The 25,302-nt window shown below is 38.8% G+C and overlaps 1 protein-coding gene across 1 annotated transcript in view; it reads left to right on the top strand.

Moving 5' to 3' along the window:
- MSRA (methionine sulfoxide reductase A) overlaps positions 1 to 25,302 on the top strand; it is a gene marked incomplete at its 5' end in the record, with an annotated part of 293,726 nt that overhangs the window by 191,665 nt on the left and 76,759 nt on the right. The window contains one exon of the mRNA XM_080614754.1: positions 7,068 to 7,174. Within this exon, the coding sequence (XP_080470880.1) occupies positions 7,068 to 7,174 (107 nt within the window). The remainder of the gene's footprint in view (positions 1 to 7,067; positions 7,175 to 25,302) is intronic.

Genomic DNA, 25,302 nt, shown 5'->3' with positions numbered 1-25,302 from the left:
AAATGAAGAGAAATGAGAAGGCACATAAAGAAAACAACAGCAAATCTGTGTGATTCCATTCTATGTAGTACCTGATCTGATTTCTATATTCCTTAATTATATTTTTGCACATGATCAGTAGTTGTCCAGCTTTTTGTAAGTATCACAACCCAGCTAGTCAATATAGAAAAGAGTCAATGATGGTTCATTGACTGAGATAGCTGTAGCCATCACTGAAAATGATGGGTAAAGACTGAGATAATCACGTAAATTTAGACGCTTCTGTAGTCATGGAGGGTCTCAGCTCCCATGATTGTCAGTAAAAATGTAGTCAACACAGTTAACACCTGTGTTTGGTCAACTTTTGGTTTCCTAAGCGTGGAAGCTTAGTTCCATCTGCACTGATAAATATTGTTAAAGATTTCATTCCCATCCAGAGAACTCTTCTTTTAAACCAAGTCTTCATTCGGACTTCCTAATTTTAGAAAATATTTGAACTATCTTGAGAAGCAATGTGATGACTTTTATAACTATTGAATAGTAATAATGCTAATAAAAGCAAAGATAATTGATCAGAGATGGAGCCTATGCAGGTATACTACCACCCTTTCAGTGACAGTCCCTGCTATACTATACAGGAATGTCTCTGAACAGCGAACACGAAAGCTGTATTTTTTAACCTACATGAAATATACGTGGTGTTTGTGTTTCTTTTTTACTGGAAGAAAACCCCCAAACCAACAAACTAGCATGTGGACAGGCACAAGACAAAAGTTGGAAGCAGAAAAAGTTGTGGGCATTTTGCTGGATTGAACTTAAAACCTACCACTGCAGAGTTATGCATTCTGAAAATTGCCCCTTTATTTCATGTTAAATACAGGCAGGCTGCCAAAACTGTAGAGAGCAAAGCTCAAGAAATGTTTTTGGTGTATGTAGTGGGGCGGGAGAGATTTATTCCAGCTGAAAGAAGGAGGTGAAGAATCTCCTGAGTGCATTTCTCTTGTTAGCTTGGATGACTTTTCCCAGCAGATGCTAGGGTGGACCATACTAATTTAGAGTGATGTGGTGATGGTGAATCACAGAAGGGTTTAAGTTTGAAGGGACCTTCAAAGCACATCTAGTTCCAACCCACTGCCACAGGCAGGGACACCTTCCACTAGACCATGTTGGCTCAAAGCCCCATCCGACCTGGCCTCGAACACTTGCAAGGATAGAGCATTCACAACTTCCTTGGGCAGCTTGTTCCAGCACCTCGCTAGGTAATGTAGTTCTTTTTTTTTTTATGATGACCAGATAGGGAAGACCAAAAGTATAGTTTCCTCCTTGACACTGAAACCCATGTATATTGAAAGGTTTGTAAACCTTTCATTCTATTGGCAGTACAAAAGTTTTCTCTAATATGTACAAGCTCATTCATGTATTGTAACCTTCTGAAGATACATTTTTATTTTTCATTTATCCTTCCTGCTCCCTGGCACCTTGAAACTCATCAAGAACTCTCAATCCACAGGACTGTAACTAACTTCTCTTCTATTAACATTTTTCTCCTTTAATTATATGCTATAAAGAGTTTTACTTTCCCTTGGCAACTTTTAAGCTATATAGATGTAATCATTACAGTGAGTGATGACATCAAGCCAGGGTGACATGGTGCAATTGATTTTTACTAAATAATTATATGATGAGCTGAAAGAAGGAGTTTTATTAGTCTTAACTCAGCAAGGATTGATTGGGGAAAAGAAAATGACCAATCAGTGTATCAGGTTTCTGCAGGAATAAGAAAATAAGTGACAGCTGCAGAAAAGTCTATAAATCACAGAAAAAATTATGATAAAAATAAGAGCTTTGAACTTTTTTTTTTGAACTTTAAAATTTCACTGGGTGACACAGAAGAGTCTAACAGACCTTAGTCATTTATCTCCATTATGCTTTGGATCCTCTGAGAATAGCAAGGTTGACAAATGATGCCATTACATTTTTTCATTATTTTAAAATGGGGAGAAGATAAGAAGTGTTGTATAAGTATTACTTTCAAGGCATTAGAGGGTTGAGTCTTCAGAAGAAATCCTTGATTTAGCCACTAAAATAAATAAAGTATATTTTGCTTTAGCCTTCTGTAAGTAATGCATTAAACAATCACTGTTTTGAAACAAATCTGGTTGTTTGCCATTTCTAAAGCAAAAAATAAAACCAGCATAGTACTGGAAAATCTGTGGTTTTATTAATGCTGTGGATATTCCTATTTTTTATTGACCTCAATATACTCTGGAGTTAGACAGGAAGGACAGCGACCCACCTAAGATGCATCTCAACAGAAACCCAAATTATAGTGTAATGGCTGTATAATTGCTTTAAAGGGGGAACTCTTTGCCCCTGCCAAGAATACACTGTAGTTTTGACAAGGTATAGAAACTATGAAGCAAAAAGTATTGACCAGCTGAATAGAACCAGGATGATTTAATCTATTCTAGTCATTCAAATCAAGGGGGAACCAGTATTTATTACTTTGATGCCAATGAAATATGAACGAAATATGTGAGAGACCAAAATGAAGTCATTCCTACCCAGGTGCATTAGAAGATATCAAAGAGGTTAGAGAGCTTTTTAGAGCCATTTGTTTGACTGTTACCTACATTTTGCCAAATAACATTTTTTCCCAATGGCAGTGTGCTTGGTTGCATGGCCATCTCAACCTGGCAATTGTTCCTTTTTGCAGAACAGTTCCCTGTTCTCTCCATCTACCTTCCCGTGGCCAAGAATTTTTGTTTCATGTAAAGTCAGAGCAAATGCTCAGCTCTTGACAGCATTTTTTGATTAATTGGTGTTCTGTTTGCTGGCACAGTGAGGAAATTTTATGTTTTCCAGAGTGGTCCAGGCTGAGAACCGCAGAGTTGCTTTGGTCAGCCAAAGTGAAATTCGTAAATATGATCCATGCCCAAGATCTAAAGACATTTAGAGCTCCAGATGCCCTCATTCTCACTGGTTCTCCAGACACAAGAGCTTACAAGGACTGTCCAGTTCTCACACAGGCTTTGAGCTTATACTCTGGCACTGTGCAGCTATATCCAAAACCACATATTTTTGTCTTTTGCTAGAGGGTTGCAAATTCTGTGCTTTTCTATCACTTCTAAAATCAGCCTCTCTATCTAAATATCTCTTTGACAAAAGATTTTATGGCCATTCTCAGCATAGCAGCCACTTTTCTTTGTCTCAGGCATCAACAGCAAGTGCCAGCCTTTTGACTCCAGGGTATATTTGTTCCTGCAACTGTTGGATGTGCTCCTGATCACCTTGTTAGGGAGATGGATATTTACATTTTTGCTAGTTACTGTCTTGTACCACTAACATGTGGAAAGTACACCCAGATGAGATGGGGTGACCTTGAAAACCCTGAGCTGGCCACGAGTATTCTAGTGTTGGAATCCTGGAAGGCCTGATGTGAAACTCAAGGACTTGTCTCTGCTCTAAACCTTCTTCACCAGTAAAAGTCAAGTAAATCACCCAGGCTGTGTTTGCATCACAACTCTGCCTGGTTGTTTCTAGTTATAGAGATTCTGATTGGCACTGGGAAACCATTCCATGATTCAGTGGAACCAAAGATGTCTCAGAAGACTTTTTCATAGTCTTGTGTGCATCCAGTGCAGCTAGAATCAATGGTATCAATCTCCTGTAAGAATGTGTTTTGATTTAGCAGTACCAAGTATCTTCACATATGTTTAGCATCTTTATTAAATTAATTATTTATATTTTCTTTTCAGAAGCCTAATGTATATGACTGATATTATTGGAGAGAGACAGAATGCCATGATAGATGAAATAAGAAGGTAATTTCAGAAAAGGAAGGAAATTTAAGTGCAGATGACATTGTTGATTTTTTAGATAGCCAGGCAGAGATAATTTTGTATTTAGTAGACTTTATTTTTTTAGAAAAAGACAAGATTATTAAGCTCAATCATCCTACCACAGTTGTTTAGTAAATTGAATTTCTTGCCTTGTTTGCTACTCATTGAGTTAGTGCATCTTAACAAGTAAGACTTGCCAGAGGGTTTTAAAAAATCGGTGATGGACCCTTAAGAAATAAGTTTGTACGTGTGAGGTATATTAGAAATAACAACAGCAACAGTAGTAATTGATTATGTCTATACGCATGGAACTTATTTTATTATCTTGTAGTCTTTGTGGTTTACATAATGTATTAGCTACTGATTGTGGGAGATTTAGGTACAAATTGATTTAAGTAATGTGGAGAAATGAATGACATTTTAGCTTAGATGATCGATCACATTAAAGCTACACTTTGGGGTAATAATTAGAGTACCTGTTCAATCTTCTTCATAGCTAGTGGATGGTTTAACAGTGCAACACTTGAGTTCTAGGAGGGGCTGTTACTATTGCACAGTCCGACCTCCTCCTTGACTTCATAATTTTATCACTGACCTTGTACAGCTCTTTGAGCTTTGGTATATCTTTGCTGAAAATGCATATCCTTAATGTGAAGCCCTCAGGAAAGGGATATGGCTTTAGGTGCATTGTTCCACAGAAAAATGCTCTTTGCTATTTGAATGTTGCCTTATTTCCCATCTGGATTTTGTATATTTTGACTTTAAACTGGCCTACATAGTTAGGCAACATTGGCAAAACTAAAGAGCCTTATTTCTCAGGGTGTTTCTCTATATCATATCTGTATCTGTAAATCAGAGTCAGTTCTCCTCTTAAACTTCTCTTCAATAAATTAAGCTGACCACTTCCCTATTGCTATACAATGGTGGCATGTGCATATATTAAATAATCTTGTTTATCTTCTCACTCAGAGCACTGTACACATAAGCTTATGCGAAACTCATACTCTTGAAATGCTTGCTAGAAGCTGGTATACTACATAGTGATCCCCCATTTACAGAGATTTTTGTAATTGACTCCTTAGTTGGTTAAGTAGTTTGTTAAGCAATAAATAGATTTGTTGAATACTAATGCTTAAGCTCAAACATCAATCAGCATTAACATAACAAAACTAATGCTTTACTGGCCTGTATTAATTTTGTGCCTTACTATTCAGTAACACTGGCTTTACAAGAGCTCCCTACTACTCTAAAATACTTGCAAAGAAATGAGCAAAATATTCTTTGCCTTGCAGACCACACTATTAAGAATTGATGAAGAAGGTAGTTGTTGTTCTCGTGTGTAATAATGGAACACTTTAGCAGTTAAAAAATAAACAAAATCATCAGAAAACTCTATGACTTTTTTTGTAATCACATCTCTGATGTATACTGTTGGTCACTGAGTGGAATTTTTGTCCAAATGCATATTTTAAAATATTTCTGCATCTTTTAGTTCATAACTGTTTCAGCCAGATTTTGTTTATTGTACTATCCTTTAAACTATTTGTCTGTTTCCTTGGAAAGTGCAAGAGGGATAAAAGTTATCATGTTTTAATGAGTAGCATTATGTTGGTAGCATCTTTCCCCCCCCCAGTATCACAGGCTCTTTCTCTACCCTCTGCCCTTTGCTAGGGGGGCATCAGGGTGTACAAGTTTTTTTCCATTTCATCTCTACAATCCTGAGAGTTGATGGTAATCTTCAAAGGGGCTTCTATATTCTGGTGGCAGTCAAAAGACAAATCCTGATGATTTCCGATCTGTCTTGGGTTGCAGACATTTGAGAAGAGTCTGCTTCTCCGAGTCTGAGTCTGCTTCAGAACCTCCAGCTTCTTAACTCATCCAAGTTCATATGCAACACCAGACAAACTCAAGCTGAATACTTTTTGTTAGAGGAAGGCCAGAAGTTACGTTCTTGAATGCAAAATTGAGAACTAGGTATGAAAGACAGAAACTGGGAAACAGCAATTGCAAACCTGCACCTCCAGACCATTCTTAATGCTAAAGCTCCTCTCTAAGGCTGTTTTTTGACTTTATGGAATGATCCACAGCAGAGCTGGCTTGCAGCATTGTTGCCTGGGGGAAGGAGAGTGGATAGCAATGAAAGACAACAATGCCTTCGGCCAGCGTGGCTGCCTAGAACAACATAATGCCAAACCATGCCTGAACTAGTCACCTAAGGGGTTAGTAATCTTCTCTCTGCTTTGGCCCATTATTTTATAGTTTTGTAGGTAATAGCCATCCCATATTTTGAAAATTCATACATGAGCAACTTCATGCAACTAGTCTTTTGAAGGGATTTACATACATCAGCATTAAAGGGGCTAATTACCAGAATTACTCATTTATGGTATACTTTGAAGGAGTTATCGGTATGTATAACTAGGGTTTTGTTTTCAAAATGTCACATATAAACAGTATTAGATACTTTTGCTATCTGTATTATCCACGTGTAGGTTGCAAATAGAATTAAATAGATATATGCATATATACCTGTGTTTTCTACTTTTCCCAAACTCAAAAAAAAATTGTGAAAGGGTTGCTGTTCCTAGGCATTGCTCACTCTGTAACAGTACTAACTCAGTCAGGCCTTATCCAAACCTTCTCCCTAGCACAATTCTCTATCAGAGTGCTCTTTGGAGCTCAGATTTGAGAGCTTCGTAAGAGATGCTGTTAGGAATGGATAACTTAAGAGGTAACTTGGCAATACATGCATACCAGTCTTGGTTTGTGAATAGAGAAGAATAGTTAATTACCTCCAAGGGTGTTTCAAACCTTTCTCCCATTAAGATGTACTTCTCCCGCACAAGAAAGTTTTTAAGCACTTGGTAAAATAAACTTTTATTTTTTTGTAACCATTTGCATGGTTCAACATAAATAATTTGAGAGTACCTTGATTACAGTAACTGCAGCTTGATTATTTAAGGTTTTACATCTGTATTTGACTACTGTATGATTTACCAAAATGTGAAATGCTCACATTGCATTTGCATGTCATTTAAAAGGAGATATCAGAGTTGAATCTCTTCAGGACTATTTAACGAAGGAAAGACTTGGACTTCCTAAAAATACTTACTGAGTATGCACATAAGAGACTGTGCTAATCCAGGTGTATAGACCATCCTAAATTTAGGTCCATTGAACTTAGGCCTGCAGCCTAGTTAGGTAGGGAGGGTGATCCTTATGGTGTGCTGTTTTCTTTCTCCCCAGGAATGAGACAAGGTGGGGACATTGGCACACAGTATCGCTCGGCCATCTACACATATTCTCCTGAACAGATGGAAGCTGCCTTTAGATCTAAGGAAGAATATCAAAAGGTAACATTGGGAAGGGTGTGGAATTGCTTCACATGCTAGCAGAGGTCAAAGATGTCACCAATTATCACAAAATCTCTTCTTGTGCTGTGCACTGTCTCTGCGTTGCTATTGGACCTCTTCATTCCACTACTGAACTTGCATCGTATTTGCTTTAAATTCCAACTTTTATGAGATTTTTTTTTTCTGTGTGTGTGAGTCATTTTATAGCTATGCAGGAAGAAAAATAGTTACTTGTGCAGAGATATTTTTAATCTCTTTTACAATTTTATGTGGGTGTGCCAGAGGAGAAAGTCTGTGATCTTAAAGCTATTCAAGTGTATCTGGACCCTTCACTTTGAACAGTGTATCCAAACTCTCAGACCCAGGAGTTCTTGAACACTGGGGGAAAGTCCTGATTGATATTTGATCTTGGTAACTCAGAATCATCCACCTGCTGCTTATAAGATGCTTCTATCAAGCCATTCCATAAATGTCTTCAGTTAAATGTGACAGCCCCTGACTTACTGACTATTTGTTTTGACACTAGAATTTGTGTGAGAGAAGATCGACCTTTCTATACACGGTTCTGTTTTTCAGTGAAGATGGATTCTGTCTCTTCCCTGCCACATAAGCTATTATTTAACCAAAGGTAGAAGGATTAGTGGCTTATCGTGTTGCTGCATTGCAATTGCTGTCTAATCTGCCTTGTGGCCTTGTCAATGCAAGATTCAGATTCTGCAGCAGAGATACATAAATTCTTTTAATTTGTATAAAAAACCTACACACCTAGGACATCAACTCTACAGAGAGTAACTATTAAGTAGTGCTAAAAGAATATCAGCTTTCATACATTCATTTATACTATGAATTCACTCAAGTATTATGTTAATGAACATGGGGTTTTGGTGTATATTTAATGTTAAAATTAAACAACTGTTTTTTTTGGAGAGTGAGGTTATCAGTCAGAAGCATCTACCAAGATCCAAAAAGGAGGTGCATGTGCTGAAGTCTTGTGCAGTAGTTTGGTTTGCCTAAATGTGTGTATGACATTGGTGGGCTGAGCTATGTGTGCACTTTAGAGCTGGTTTATATACAGTTGGCATTATTTTGCATGCAAAGAGATGCTCTGAACTGCATTAACTAATTTGCAAGTCGTGCTTAGCAGTGTGATAACTGTGCATGTAAATTAAGTGTTCAGTGACATATATATATATTTTCTCGTAAGTAGCTGAACACATGGGGATAAGTCAGTCTGGCAGGTGTTTATTAACTGAGTGGTTTCTGAAGGTTTAGTATTCATATTTAAGATGCAGAACTTCTTTCTACTCATTGTTTACCTTAGATCCATTCCTTTTCTAAATTGTTTTTGTTTCTTTCTGTTAGCATCTGCTGACCAACATCACATTGTAAATCTTACAGCTTTCAGTTTGCTTTCCCAACTCTTATTATTCTCTGCTGTTCTTTGTCATTAAATTAATACAGACTTGAAAGCAAAATTATGATGTAGGAGATTGCAATATGATATTACAGAAATTCCCATCATCAAATAGATTTCCTTAATGGCACAATTTAAAATTTACCTACTTTGAAGTCTATCACCATTTGAAAAGTATGCATAATTAGTACATTTATATAATTAGGCACAACTCTGTAAGTGATCACATGTAGAGTTTGTTTTTGCACTGAAGTAGGGGGAAAGAAGGGTCTGTGTCACCAGCTAAGGAAACACAACAAATGTATATTGAAATTCCTATAGGATATGTGGTTTCTATGTATTGTTAACAACAATATCTACGATAGTATCTGTGGTATTGCAGTAGCAGTAGCATGGTTGTATGAGAAACATACTGAGCAAACAACATGTTCAGGAATCCCTTTTCATACTAAATGTTTTGCATTACATTATTTTAATGTAAAACAGCCACTTTCCTTATCTTTGCAGTAATTTAAAATAAATACCAAGCTCTTCTGGCAGTGGCACATGCGTATCTATGCATGTGAGGACAGATAAAGACATGCAGGGATAGCGTAACACTAGATTTTTCCATTATCAGCAGTGGTGCGTGCACCAAATAGGGGAACAACTAACAAATACTGGAAGTACAATAACTGCAATATGTATGAGTGATTCTAGAGTTTCTTGGCATAGCAAATGAATAAAACCAAAATGCAGTTTATTTGTTTGTTCACTGGATAATTTTGCATGTGCTCTTGGATGGTATGTTTTAGCTGAGGACCTGGAAGAGAGCTCAGAATGGCCTCTGAACAGAAGATACGTATTTGCTAGATGATTTCTTTTCGTATGCAGGTAGGGCTGTTAACTTTAAGGAAACATTTTTCTTCACTGAGTGTAGAAGCCATCCAACCCCAAAGTTTATATCATGAATTCCTTCCTCCAAAAAGGCTAGCCGGAAGTGCAAGCTCCTCTGTGGAAGTCAGACAGCCGTGTTCAGCTCTGTCTCCGTTCAGCAGTCAGTGTGGGCAGAAAGGAGCAGATCTGCAGAACAAAACCTTTTGTACTGAAGATCCAGAAAGCTCTATGTGCATTTGAGGAGGGTTTACCCTTCTGTAGCTATAGTTTGGTCTTCAGAAGCACACATGCTACTAGCAGGTGGAAGTCACTGGTGCATTTCTGATATAGCTCCATCAAAATGAGTTCATCTGTCCCAGTGGATAGAAGATTTATTACAAAAGCACACTTCTGCTCCAAACTGAAACACTAATGTAGCTTATACCTTTAGGGTAGTGCTATGCTTGAGTGGAGAAATTCTGTAGTTAAGTGCACCATGTCCTTAGCTCCTACCAGCCTACGAGTGGGAATCGTAATGCACAGTGAGCCCAAGTATCCTGCAGGGTTACATCTATTTTAAGTTGTGAAACTTGTTGCTGATTCATGCAGCTGTTTTAACAGCTGAGAAATGGCAATACAGCAATGAATATGCATCGAGCCATGTGTCTTTAGCTCTTGATAAAACTGAATGCATACAGTCAGAGTTGGCTAGTGGTAATACATATTGTAATACTGTAGTGCTGCCAGTAAATTGTAACACAATGTAAGTGTAATCAGAAAGACATACAATGAGGGCCAGGGCTTGGTGAAAGTACTGCGAATGAGCTGTTCCCTCAGGTTTGCCTGAAGCTGAAGTTTTTTAACGCAGTTGAACCTGGGGTTACTCGATTTTCAAGACAGTTGCTAGGCTGCATTTGGTTTTCAAATGGATTGTCTAGGCAATAATCCAAATAGTGAAATCAGGGTGGGAAGAAGTTTGTATTTATTTATTTATTTATTTCTGAATCATTTGAAGCATTTCTTTTGTCAAGCACTAACACACTAGGTTTTCAGACTGCAAGAATGTACAGAGTAACTCCTTTCGATGTTTGGCTTATATTAAAGTAGTACACAAAAAATACCAACGTCTCTGCATCTTCATGTAGGGCAGCACTGACAATGAGCACTGTGCAGAGAGAGCAAAACACAGGTGTATAACTTTTTTATGAAAACAAATATCTGTCAGGGGAAGATCCTTCCACAAAGCAACTAAAGGGCCTTTCTGTGAATGATTACGAGTCTTGAGGTCTTGACAGAGGTGTTGGGTGGTGTGAGGAGGTAATAAACTCCTGATTTGTTATTGCTAAGAGAAGTTGATGGGGAGAACTGCTGTCATTTGCATCATAATTGTAATTTGGGAGATTAATAAGGGCTGAAAGACACAGGAGTATAGAAATACTGAGATTTTTATGAAGACATTAAAAATGTGGCCTTTACTGTGTTTTACAGTGATGGGTTTGGGAAATGGTGTGAGGGGCGAGTTTTGTTTTGTTGGGTTTTTTAACTGTTAAAGTCCTGAACAGTTGCATGCTAAATCATGGATGACCAGGGGAAGAATGGGGATCAATGTTATTTTATGCAGTTGTGGATTTACAGTGCTATAGTTCATTTGCAATGGCCAACTTCCAGTGTGGTTGCAGTTAACATGATAGCACTCCTAATCCTGAACTTGCCACAGAAGATCTTGGAACACACTGAATTAACACTGAGATTGACTTTACACCACAGTAGTACCTCACAGTACTGGCCTTCAGAAGATGCAACAGTCTCTGCAGCACAGCAGCCTCAGCAGCCTCACGGGTACTGTGCAAGTTTCATAAGCTTGTTGTGAGGTGATGGGGGAACAGCCCAACAAAACCAGCAGCTGCAAAATCAAGAGCTTCATATTTGGTATCATAGAAAAGAGATTTAAAAGCTGGAGTTTCCTGGCCAGTGCAATGAGGTTTGGAGCAGCAATCTGCAAGGAAATGAAGTAGTGAGGATTGTATTTGTCAAGGCTGGAGGAAGGGCTGTTTACAGACCTACAGGATTGATGATTTTGAGTCTTCCATTGCATCAAGGAATGCCCTGTGGAGTTAATTTACATTTATGTGATGTAAAATATCGCTGTGTGAGTTTAGAACATGCTTTGGCTGGGAGACAGTTTTTCACATGTTTTTTGGCTGGGAAAGTTAAATAGGTCTTTTAAAAAGCAGGTTGTTATTGAAGCAAAACGATAGAGCTGATAAAAAAGTAACGCCTGCTTACTCGCCTTCAAAATATGTCTTTTTCAGAGCTGTACATATCGAATTATCTTTGCTTCACTCTGATGTGAATAGTAGCTACTTGATTCCTGATTGATGGTGGTAGTTTTTATGAAAATAAGCAAATCTGATCTGATAAGCTAAGCCATTATTTGTTTTGTAATCACTCATCTGTGCTACGGAGATACCTTTTTTAAGTCCATCCCTACAGAGAAAGAGAGAGCTGCATTCAGCTATGGATGAGGAGGTTTTGTGTGAACAGTGGCAACAAGATAAAAGTTCTAATGGCATGAACTGAATTTCTTTGTTGAATTTATGCTGAAATGCATCTATATGATGCATTTATAAAGTTTTGTGGTACATGCTGTGTCTATTTTTTTCTACCTTTTTGGTAGGGAATTCTGTTATGGTAGGCATGGTCAGCTGTGTTTTTCTTTGCAGCCATAACATATGACATGAGTTTACTCAATATTATACTTACTGTTTATCTGGCTTTTTTTTCTTAACAATTTTTCCTATATTTCTGTGCTGTAGAATCTTATGTTGTGGGTGGAAAAACATCTTAATATCACCATCAAGATGTCTTTATTTTGAAACTATGAAATGTACAGGATGTGTATGTCCTCATGAAAACGGAAATGAGCGCATGAGGACTAAGGACACCTCTCAAAATTCACTGAGGTCGAGGAGAAGTGACACCATCCAATGCAGAGTGCAGTATGCTACCAATTGCATGCTATTTCTGTTCCCCTGGATGCAGCAACAGCACATGTTGCTTGTTTTTGTCAATGCTGAAGAAAGCAAGATTTTTTTTAGCTTTTGATTCTGCATATGTGCTGTTCATTTGATCAAAGGCTGGGTGTTTCACTTAGCCCTTTGACTGTTGCAAATATAGCTAATCATGCATTTGAAATTAGGACTATGAACAACATTATGAAACCATACTTTCTGTTTTACAGTAATTTTTTCATCTGGGTGGTCATGGAGTTCAGCAAAGAAACCATTTTCTTTATTGTACTGTGAATGTGAAACCGGTGCTTCAAGCTAATGCTTATGTTGGACATTTAAACTAATGCTACAAATTGTCCTACAGTAAACTAATGTAAATAGCAAATAGATTTGACTGCAAGAATGGGTTGTAAATAAAACATTTCCTGCTTTATATTGTATGCTCTCTTCACCTCGCCAGTAATGTAAAAACATCCTGAATTTGACTAGACATCAAGTTTTCATACACTTAGGCAGATGAATTCTCAATCTTCAAGGCAGATCCCTGTGCTGATTCGAAAGATGAAGATACAAAGAGCTATGCTGACTTGCCTACAGGAGTCTAGTGCCATTTGAGTTGTCCTACACTATCTGACTGGCCTCCAGCTGCCACTCCAGCTGGCATAGGTGTCCTACAAGTCCTAGTCATAGCAGTGGTAAGGCAACACACTAAAGCTAAATACCTTTATATCAGCCTATAGATGTGTTCGTAAATGGTTCAGTGGCATACAGGATCATTCTGAAGAGCTTCTATCTCAGGCTTTTGAATTTCTTGATCTTGATTATGCATCTGTTATGGCACTTTAAGTTTCACAAGCATATTAAATGTCAGGAGCATAAATTTGGTAAGGATATTAATAATTATGGTTTAAGTGAACAGTGATTTACAGGGAACAGGATATAGTTCTCTTAGGGAATTACGGAATCAGAGTGATTCATAGAATCCCAGGTTGGAAGGGACCTCAAGGATCGTCTGGTCCAACCTTCCTTGCAAAGCATGACCTTCTTGGCAAAGCTGGGACTAGATGTCCCAGCACCCCAGGGTGCTCCCTGTCAGCTGAGTCTTAACAGTCTCCAATGTTGGGGAGTCCACCACATCCCTGGGGAGATTATTCCAATGGCTGGTTGTTCTCATGGTAAAAAAATTTCCTCTTCTGTCCAAGAAGTTTTCAAGGAGCTTAGTTTAAATGAGATTAGTTATGGGGAGGACATGATAAAATAGTCTAGAAGAAGGCCAAGGCAAAAGGAAGATGATCATGATTAGCTGTTGCCTTTCTGGGTCAGATCTTGTTCTCTTTGGGTTAAACGTAGCCCTTAAAAGTGACTTCAGCAAAAATTTCTGGAAGACAAAATCAAAAATCATCTTGAGATGTATCGAGTCTCGCAATGTATTGAGTCTCGCAATGTGTTGAAAGCTAAGGCTTATAGTGGGACTGTCAGCACTGATCTGGGGAAGTGGAGAGGGGTTGGCCTGGTTTATAGTTTCCATACAAATTAAAAAATGAATCAAAAAGTTTCTTGGTTTTTTTCTGTGTTTTTTCATTTTTAAATGACACATTTTTAATGAGCATGGTGAAGTCTGTGAGCATTACTTCTGCTATCCGTAGTTTGCTTATCCTTAATGCAAAGCTGTTGGATCCAAACAACATTATTCAAACCCTAAGTTTTCTCAGTGACAAAAATGTGCCTGAGCCAGAATTCAAGCAAGTACTCATGGAACACTTTTTCACTGTTTATCCAACTCTAAAATATAAAGCCAAAAATTTGTCTGAAATGGTTTTTCAAATCAAATATAAGAACATAATGGCACTTCAGGAAGTTCTGAGCTCCACAAAGGTGACACATGGAAACAACAGATACTCCACATTTATAAAATATGCTGCTTAGGTTTGGATATAGGAGTGTCCGCTTAAGCACTTGGATTCAAACAAGCTGATAACCAGATGTACTACATCATGCGTTGACAGTTGCCATACCCTCATGAGGTTGCATCAGATAGAATCTGATGTTAATGTTTGCTGAAGTAAGTCTCCAGATTTTCTCACAGGACACAATGCAGATCAACAGTACAGCTGCAAAGCCAGAACAACACCATTGGAATCAATGGAATTACTTTGGATTTCCAGTAATGCAACTGAAATAAAAATCTGGCTCAGGAGTTTCTTTATTTTCAGCATTTTTGTTCCCCCAGGAATTGTCAGAAAATTCTGTGTCTTATTTTCTGTTTGAAGTATGACACTTAGTCAACTATAGCTCTCAGCTTTTGGGAAAACAAGTCAATATTTCCTGGAAAGAAAAATCAGAGCATGCTTTAGCCAGCAACATTGTCATGTCTGTTTTGATCTTGTGATCTTTTTGCATCAAGATCTTTTTCTCCTTTATTGAGTTCTACAGATTGCTTGTAGACTAGTCTTGTTTTCTTTTAAATCCAGAATGTATGCTGATTACAGTATGAGCTAGATTGCAGGAGGTCAGAATGGGCTTTCTGGTTGATGGGCCATACCATCAATCTTATTATCAGTCTTGTCCTGGAGTTTTGTAGGATTGTGGAAATTAAAGTGATCCAGTTTGGAAAAGCCAGGACATTTCTCTTTGTGTTGATGCATATCCATCATTCCCAGGAAAACATGAAGTTACAACAGATATTAATGTAAGTACTCTCTCAGTTGTGTATCAATGGGCTTATGCCTGTATATGAATCATTTGTACACAGGCATATAGGAATATGAAAATATATTTTGTTAAGAGCTGCTGTGAAACAAAAAGGACAAAACTTGCTGGACAGATGCTCCTATGCTGAAATATTTGGGTGTGTCTGAGGGCAAGGAGAGAAGGAATATTTGTGAGTTCAGTCCTATTGTTCAAAAATTTCCATTCAGGAATCTCTATGATTTTATTCCTTGGTGCTGTAGCTAGGAATTTTGTCATCTTATGCTGCCTATGAGCCTAACTGGTGAAGTATCAGCAAGATGGATGTCTGCATTCACACCATGCAGTGCTGACAAGGAAGATCAGGCAAAGCCCACGTTACAGCTCTCCATTGAGCTAATGTAGAAAAATCAGTTCTTCTGCCTTTCTCACTTCATTTTCCCACTCCCAAGTATATTTCAGCCTTAATTTGTTGTTTGTTTCCTTCCCATTTGCTTTCCAGCATCTTCTAACATTTGACCTTGCCCCACATCCCTTTTTTCATAGTTCTGCATTTATTTTGGTCTTGAAATTTTCCGCTTTCTTCCTCAGGCCTGTGTTTCTGAAAAATCTTCTCTTTATCCCTGCAGACAACAAAAAACTTGTGGTTTTTTGTAGCTGACCTTTATTACATGCCATTTAGTCACAAGGTCTAAAAGTAGATCTAACTACCCAGCATGTCAAGGTAGACAAAATATATTCCCCCTTTTGCAGCCTGAAGCATCTTAAGAGACCTCCCTCTGAACCATGTAGGTGTGTGCTCTGCAGGGCCACTGCAGAAAGTGTCACCAAATACTGAGAAATCACAGAATCATGGATTGGTTTGTGTTGGAAGGGACCTTAAACCTCATCCAGTTCCAACCCCCTGCCATGGGCAGGGACACCTTCCACCAGACCAGGGTGCTCCAAGCCCCATCCAACCTGGCCTTGAACACTGCCAGGGATGGGGCAGCCACAGCTTCTCTGGGTGACCTGTGCCGCTTGCACTCACAGTAAAGTATTTCTTCCTAATGTCTAATCTAAATCTCCCCTCAGTCAGTTTAAAGCCATTCCCCCTAATCTTATCACTACTTGCTCTTGTCAAAAGCCCTCTCCAAGTTTGTTGTCTGCCCCTTTAGGTACTGGAAGGCTGCTCTTAGGTGTTGACACAGTGCTCGCAGCCCCCAGGACTCTGCTCTGTATTTTTTGGTTTTGACCTTTCCCCAAGCAATCAGCTTCCTATGGCATATTGAGGTTAATGTATTTCCATTCTGGTTGCTCCTTTCTCCTTTGCTTTGGTTATTTTTAGGTGAGCCAGTTAAACCACATCTTTTTCAATTTTTAAAGGAACTGTATTTAAGATGTTCATAGATGAAAAACTTTTACACATAAAAGCACTTTGTAAGCTAGTAGGGAAAGGCATAATGAAGACCCATAGCCCAAAGCTTAAACTAGGTGAAGGTATATATTTGTAACAGCAGGTGACTGACAGTGAAAGCCAGGGATGCGCTATCTCTTCAGCAGAATAGTGAATGTTATTCAACTAAGTAGTTTTTATCAGGAAAGATGTATAGTCAAAATTGTAGCTTTATGCATCAATGTTCTCATATCAGTGACTTTGACCAAAAAGATTCTCTAAGTTTAGTTTTGAGATTTCTTCAAGTTTTTGTCTGTTAAAATCAGCTTTTTTTAGAAAAAAAGAAAATCAGTTTTCTTTTTTCTGTGGAAGAAAAAGCAAACACCACCACCAAAAGCATACCAGAACTGAATAGAGTATCAGAGAATTAATTTAATCAATGATCTAAACAAAGGTCAAAAACCTCCATGGGCACATTGCCATTTATATCCATTTCTGTAGATGTTCCTGTATTCTTTGTTCCTAGATGTAAAATTTTTGGATTTCACCTTCCTAGTTGTAGAATTTGAGGTTTAACTATGCCACAATGATCTCAAATGTGCAGGGTGAGCACCCTGGCATTATCAGCATTTGCTGTAACTCTGACCTTTATGTCATCTTCCAATTTTACCAGCACTAATTTTATAGTTATTTCTAAGGCTTTATTACTGTGCTTCATACTGATTCTGGTGAAAATCCACCTCAATCCAGTTACCATTTGCTGTATTGATGCCATGTAGCACTTCTTTTTTTTATTTTTAATCAAAATAGTTACACGGTACTAAATCAAATGTAAAATAGTAACTATTGTATCTACAAAGTTTCCTTTGTCAGCTAAACTTTGTCATCTCATCAAAGAAAGATGATGGGTTTATATTTGACCTGTTTTCTACAAAAACATGGTGATTGGCACTAATTATATTCCTTACCATTTGAATGTCATTTCATTTTTGTTTGTTTGTTCTTGTTTTTAACCAAGTACAAATTGGCACAGTGTTCTGTGTCTTTTCTTACTTGTCCCTTTTGAAGTGCTGCAGGAAATCGGTGCTTATTCCCTCTTTTAGAATATTCACTACTAACCATCCACTGATTGTGTGAAAAATGCATTTTTCTAAAAAGTTGAATAATGAGGCAACTTTGGGCTTACTGACTGGTTCTTCATGCTGAAGGACTCCCAACTGTTATCCTAGAGTGTGTGGCAATTTAATTGTCTCCAGCAAATACGATTCATTGACAACTTTCAGCCCAAAAGGTGAAGTTTCATGGAGCTTAAAACACCCAAAGAAAATATCTGAAAAAAGATGAGCTATAAATTGCAGTGAAAGCTTGTAGCATCCTTCCTCCTTATCCACACACACACACAAATGTGCACTTTAAATATAATCTCCCTCATTTTACTTTCTGTATTTTTTATTTTTACCTCAATCAGCTAATTATATCTTGATGATTATTTTTCATCCCACTCTTCTTGCCATTATATATACGTGGTGGCTATTTTATGTGCCAACAATCATAGGAAATAAATTTCCCCATTATCCCATGAGATGTTATTATAGGAAAAACGTTCAGTGCGAAATGAGGGGATTTAACAGGGCTGGAGGAAAACCTGATTTGTGTCATTGCCCTCTAGTGGCCTCGCTGCAGGTCTGCAGTAGCATGAAACGCAGGAGCTTGTTTTCCTTTTTCTCTTTGTGTGCAGCCACCAGGTTTCTTGTCATTTCAGCATCCTAAAGTTGTTTGTCCACATCTGTGTAAGCCACAGAACACTGCTTTATATATCAGCTAAAAGTAGAAGTATCCTACTGATGTTTGTAAATTATGACAACAGGAGATTCTTTGGGGTTTATATTTTGCTATGGAAAAGAGGAAGATTCATGTAGTCTGTATTAACATTATTTACTAAGTGAGATTGGAGGGGGAAGCACTCGTGTATGATGGCTGATCATTTAAATATATACACTCTAGAGAAGCAGATGTAATTTTTTTTTTGCATCATTTTCTGCCTCCATTGCTGTGTATAGTTGTGAATTCATCATATAGTCCACCTGAAGGAAAGCCTACCAAATGTTTCATCCCATTTATTTCTAAATTATCCTTCCATCTTGTGGAAATCTTCACTGGTATCCACAGGGACTGATCACTGTGTCTTTGCAGGTCCACTTACAGGTGCAGAGATATTGAAGGCCCATGGGAGTTGATGGTTGTGCATCTTGAGCTTGCTGAGCATCTTCAGCCTCATTGATACCCACAAAGATCATGAGCACTCAGCACCTTTCAGAGTGATTCTTCACCATTGTCACGCTCAATGCTTGACACTGGACGGAGACCACAGAAATCAATGGGGTCTAGTTCTCATTTTGCAAATAGAAAGCATGTAACCTGCCCCAACACCCAATTTTATTGCAAGTTAATGTTTCAACAAATGTATCAGTAAAGTGCAGTAAGCATTATAAATTAGATATTTACAAGACATACCAGTGGAAGAAAGAAGAGTGAATAATGCTTGTGTTGGAGAAGGATGATAATAAGAATGGCCTTTTCTGAAATGAAAAATCAAAACGAAACTTGAGGCAATTATATTCATTTTAAATGCTACAATCAGGAGAAATGAAACACTGCTGCAGACTGGTTGTTTCTATTTTTCACTTTGAGTTAAAACACAATGCACGACTGTATTATATCTCGTTAGTCTTAAAAATTGAGTGACTTTTTTTTCCATAAAATGCATGTCTAATATATATTGACTTTATATGATGTTATATTTCTGCACTATTCAGGAAGAGGAGGAGGGAAAAAGCTTTACAGGGCATTTTTGAAATGACAGCACAGTTCTGGCTTTGATAGTTGTTTTAGGTTAGGCATTAATTTAGCATCACGAGAAAATCACAGCTTTCATTAGAGAGCAGAGCACGGGCAATTCAAACACCTGTGCAAAAAGAGATGAAAGCACATTTATTTAGAATCATAAAATCATAGAATCATTTAGGTTGGAAAAGACCTTTAAGATCAGAGATCCAACTGTTATCCTAACACTGCCAAGTCCACCCCTAAGCCATGTCCATAAATGCCATATATACACATCTTTTAAGTACCCCCAGGGATGGTGGCTCTGCCACTGCCCTGGGCAGCCTGTTCCAATGCTCGACAGCCCTTTTGGGGAATAAATGTTTCGTAATATCCAGTCTAAACCTCCCCTGGTGCCACTTGAGGCCATTTCCTCTTGTTCTATTGCTTGTTACTTGGGAGAAGAGACCAGCCCTACCTCGCTACAACCTCCTGTCAGGTAGTTGTGGAGAGTGAGAATGTTTCCCCTAAGACTGCTTTTCTCCAGGCTAAACAACTTCAGTTCCCTCAGCCTCTCCTTGTAAGACTGTGGTCTTCCCCAGTGCTGAGGTCAGACTGACAGGCCTGTAGTTCCTCAGATCCTCCTTCCGGCTCCTTCTGATGCAAAATGTGTATCACATTTGCTAACCACCAGACAACTGGGATCTCCCTCAATAGCCAGGACCACTGATAAATGATGGAAAGTGGCTTGGTGAGCACTTCCACCAGCTCCCCTCGTACCTTTGGGTGGATCCTATCTGGCCGATAGGCTGGTGTGTGTGTAAGTGGTGTAGCAGGTCACTGACCATTTCCTCTTGGAATAAAGGAGCTTCATTCTACTCCTCATCCCTGTCTTCCAGCTCACAGGATGGGCACCCAGAGAAGAACTGGTCTTACTATTAAAGACTGAGGTAAAGAAGGCATTAAGTACCTCAGCCTTTCCTCGTCCTTTGTCACTATGTTTCTCCCTACATCCAATAAAGGGTGGAGATTTGCTTGTTTGTGGATGTGCATTGAAGGCGTAGGAAAAAAATATTGCAGCTTTGCACTTACTTCAAAAATGACTCACTCCCTCTGGTGGGAACATTTAATTCTGAATGTGTGATGCTGATTTCCCTCCTCCTCTTGCATCCACCCCCCCTTGCCACATTCGCATTCATCTAGCTTCGCGTGACATCTGCTCTGTGTGCTGCAGAGCAGCACTTTGGTTTCTATGGTAGCTGCTGTAGCCAGCGGACCCACGGACTGGGTGGGAAAGGAGGAAGAAAACGCCCAGTGTGGCTGGATTTAGGTGTATGGTGGTTGATCATCCTTTGCCAGTGCATGCATTCTGAGAGGGTGCCCCAAGGCTAGGTTGTTCTCATGGCCAGCAACTACTTCGGCATCCAAGGCCAGGGGCATTTGCTTTCTCTTCCAGTGTGAAGTGGCTGAAGGACAATAGTCAAGTGGAGGGTGTGAAGAACAGCAGATTGTGGGTTTGGTTGAACTTCAGTCTGTGTTTGTTTTTGTCTTGTTTAGGTCTTTAATTTTGCAGTAAATGGTCCTTAGCTTCTGCCTCTCAGATGGTGAAAATGCAGATGCCAGACCTAAGGTATTATAATTGTTTATTTATAACATAGTTTGACATTAGAATTACCATGTAATTTTTTAAACAAGAGAGGATAATGCCAGTTCACAATCTACACCTGTAGCTGGGTTTTTTGTTGTGGTTTTGGTTTTTGGTTTTGGTGGGGTTTTTATTATTATTATTATTCTATTTCAAACACAGTTTTTGTTTGGTTTATTCTGGCTCTGAATTCATTAAGAGGCCTGAATTAGCATCCTGCCATACTGTCTGTAGCTTCTTCGCTCCTCTGTCTCCCCAGGTATAAACACCAGGATTCTGAGCTGGCTCACTTCAGCTACAGTGAGTTGATAGGTCATAGGAGATGCCATATCAGGAGAGGGAGGGATGGCTTGAGCATTTACTTGGAGAAGGTTGAGATCTTTTCATAAAATGATGCTGTGAGGAAACTGTGAATAGTAACGATGTAAGACAAAAGACAAAAATCCAATGGCTGAGGGCTCTTTGCAGTTGTGCAGACATCTGATTATTTACGTATTTATATAATATGTGTGTTATACATAACTTATATATTTTATATTTTATATATAAAACATATATATTATAGATGTTATATACTGTTATAAGGCACTTGGGCCCAGCATTTTACATGCATGGTACCCTTCTCATGTTCTCAACTTCCATTTGATTTTTTTGCTTGATATATATAGCTCACACTACTGCTACTAGTATAATGCACACTAGCTCTTTCTTATCATTCTTAGAGTCTGTAACATCTTGGTTGTAGGTGGACCATAACTATATTTGCATTTTATTGTGTTTCTTTTGCAACAGTGGTTTTGTTTGTCTTCTCTCGAGATCAGTCCCTGTATGACTTATGTGTCTATGTATTGATCGATGTTTGAAGATAATATTAAAAATGGGATTAGCACATAGCAATGATATATTAAATAGTGTAATTCATCATTCTGCAGAGGCCATCATTAATTTAATTTGTTTAATTAAAATAACCCATTAAAATGCTGGTGCTGGATTTAGTTACTGGCATAAAACCACTACTGGCTTCCTGTTTGTTAATGGGACATAATATTATACAAGGTCTCAACAACTTCAACATTTTGCTAATTGAGTCAGCAGTTCAATTAGAAATAAGTGTTGTTGGGAAGGAAAAACAAATCAAATATAGAACCTAGTTAGCATTTAAAACTTTAAACAGGGGGTTTCCTTATTTTCTTTTTAGTGAGTGTGAGCAGGAGGTTAGGTTGTTATGTGAACATTAAAAAATGTCATCACCCGACCTGCTTTATGCCTGACAATGCGTCATGTTTATACTGAGAGAAAGAAGCAAACAAAACAAAATGAAAAGGTAATGAGGTAGAACATGGAGGAGCTGGAAATCTTCCTCTCAGAAAGCTCTGCAATGTTTATTAATGCTGTTGGTTCAATATAAAAATGCAGCCTGCAATAAAATACCACTCTGTAGTTTTCCATTTCAATTTGTACTTTTGGAATTTGCCCACAGTAGAAAAGACAAAAATGAAATAATTCCATATCTGAGTGTAAAGGCTCAAAATGCATCCATGCTGGTAAGCAGGTTTCATTTCTGCTCTGGTTTTGAAACATTTTACACAGAGTAAACAAAGTCCAGTTTAGCCCTTTGGTGAATCATAGAATCCCAGATTGGAAAGGACCTCAAGGATCATCTGGTCCAACCTTTCTAGGCAAAGCGTGACCTAGACTAGATGTCCTAGCGCCCTGGTCAGACAAATCTTAAAAGTGTCCAACACTGGAGAGTCCACCACTTCCCCGTGGCTGATTGTTCTCATGGTGAAAAATTGTCCTCTTGTGTCCAAAAGGAAAATTGTGTGTCTGGTCAGAATGTCCCCAGGAGTAACTTGTGCCCATCACACCTCATCTTTTCCGCATGACTCCTTGTAAAAAGGGAGTCTCCATCTTCTTTGTAGCCACCCTTTAAATACTGGAACATGGTGCTAAGGTCTCCCCTGAGCCTTCTTTTCTCCAGGCTGAACAAGCCCAGCTCTCTCAGCCTTTTCTCATGTGGTTGCCCAGTCCTTGGATCATCTTTGTGGCCTTTCTCTGGACCCTTTCCAGTCTGTAAAGTCTGGAGTTGCAGTGTTGTTAGCATTATAGCCCTAACCTTCCTGCAGGCTGTCCTTCTGCGTAGCTGTTCAGGGTCTGCCTTCTCTCGCAACCTTCTCTCTTTGACTTAAGTTTGCGCAGTGTTAAAGTGAAGCCCCCAAACACTTTTACTTTTTTCTGAACAAAAATACAGTTAGTGCCTGTGCATGGGACTGGATGAGCCATCCTGGATGATCTACAGCGGTTCCTAAAACTTGAACACAAGTGTCTGATGGCTTAGTAATTCTGTAGTAGAGACTAGGGTAAAAATTTGTTCGCCTAACATACAACCTGGTGCAGTTTGAGGTGCTTTGGGATATCTGTGACACTTGTATGGGGCTGTTAGATAGGTTGAAGGACTTGCAGGAGTCCTTCATGCTTCTGGATCCCAGCTGGAGATCAAAGCAAAGTATCTGTATATAGGTAACTGAATTCAACCCCTAGTTTACTAGAAGACACCTCTGCTGTAGGTTTGTCCAGAACAGAGTCTGACACATGAGCTACAATTAAAGAACTTGTTTGGGTTCTTGCCTTGGGTGCTTTTGTTCTTTATCACAGATGCATGTGAAAACTACACTGATAATGGTGGGCTAAACATGGTTATGGCCTGGGCCCAAGTGCTGCCCTGCAGCTGTGCACACTCTCCAGTTGCTGGTGTGGTTGCTGGTGCGGTTTTAGCTTTGTCTCACAAGCAATCTCCAAAGCAATACCCATGAGAGATTTGAGGGTGATAAGGTGAAGAACAGTTCCCAAGAGGCAGTTTCAGTGTGACCAGACCATAGGGAGAAGGAGAGTCTGGTTGCTTGGGTGTGAGCCCAGCTGCACTGCCTGGCCTATGGACTGCATAATGAACAATGAATGATTGAGCACACTTTATTTTCAAGTATGAATGAAGCCATTCCACATCAAGAATTACTTCTGTGAATGAGAAGGACTTACACTGTTACTTTTGATCATGGTGAAATCAAGGAATACACTTCTTCACAATTGTTTTAAATAATACACTTCACTTAGATGAATGTCATTTTGCCTGTTGAGAAAATTGATGAAAGCATTTAGCAAAACCAGTGCCTTAGCCTTCTCTGGTGGTTGGAGATTTTCCGATGCTCTGAGCAGTGAAAAGGGGTAGGACCTGGGGGTACTTCTGTGTGACACTGTGAGGCAGCAAACAGGTACAGGGGGGTAGATCTGGGGTCTATCCAGGTACTTTTGGTAGAACTGGGGAACAGAGTTGTAATGATAATAAGGAAGACATTAGCTCAGACCCCTCTGCAGTATCGTATACAACTCTGGTCACTCATCCATCCACTACAGATGCAGAAAAGTCTTACTAGTATGATCAGGGAATAGGGATGTATTAAATAAGAAAAGGCTGTGATTTGTTATCTAGTGAACAAACTGAAAAAAAATAGATTTTTTTTTTTTTTTTCTACAAATAGGGAAGGAGTAAATGCCAGGGAAGGGGGAAAAGCTGTTTAAGATAAAGAATAACGTTACCACAAATCCAGGTGGGTATAAATTTGCCATCTTTACATTTAGATTTGGAAATTAGATGTTTTATAATCATTAGAGCAGCTGGGTTCAGAAACAGCTGGCCAAACAGAATAGAGGCAATAAGAAATCTGATGATTTATGCGACAGTGCTCACAAAGTTCATGAAAGGATGTATGTGAACTTCCAGTGGCAGAAAACTGAAGTTGATAACACAGGAGGAGGTCTTTCAGTGGCCCTATCAGTGACCTCTGGCCCTATCAGTGCACACTACTACTGTTTTATGAACTAATTTATCCTCATTTTTTTGCTATTTTAAAAGAGCTGGGACTACATCAAGCCATTATACTGCATCACATGTCTTGTTTTTGTGAATTTATAGATTCACTGGGAGAACTATTACTTTGTTTATCAGTATTCAGTTTCCTGGACCCTTCAGTACACTCACGATACACAGCTGTTTGCGTAATGTCACAAGCTGCAAAGCCTGATGCACTGAAAAGACATGATATACAGAAAATAAGCAAGTTCTATGGCCAGAGAGTACTCTGATGATGGTAGAAGGCTAGGTTTACTGGAATCATACGCTGACAGCCACTTAAATTGTAGATGACTGGTTGTCAACGTCATCATGAAATACACTATCTAAAGTTACCCATGAAAAACTTGCACACTGACCATAAAACTCCCAACATCTTAATGATGGCCAACAATCTCAATGTAAGATGG

Source organism: Psittacula echo (genome assembly GCF_963264785.1).
Source record: "Psittacula echo genome assembly, chromosome: 4".
Classification (NCBI taxonomy): Eukaryota; Metazoa; Chordata; class Aves; order Psittaciformes; family Psittacidae; genus Psittacula; species Psittacula echo.
This window is presented reverse-complemented; position numbering and strand designations above follow the sequence as displayed.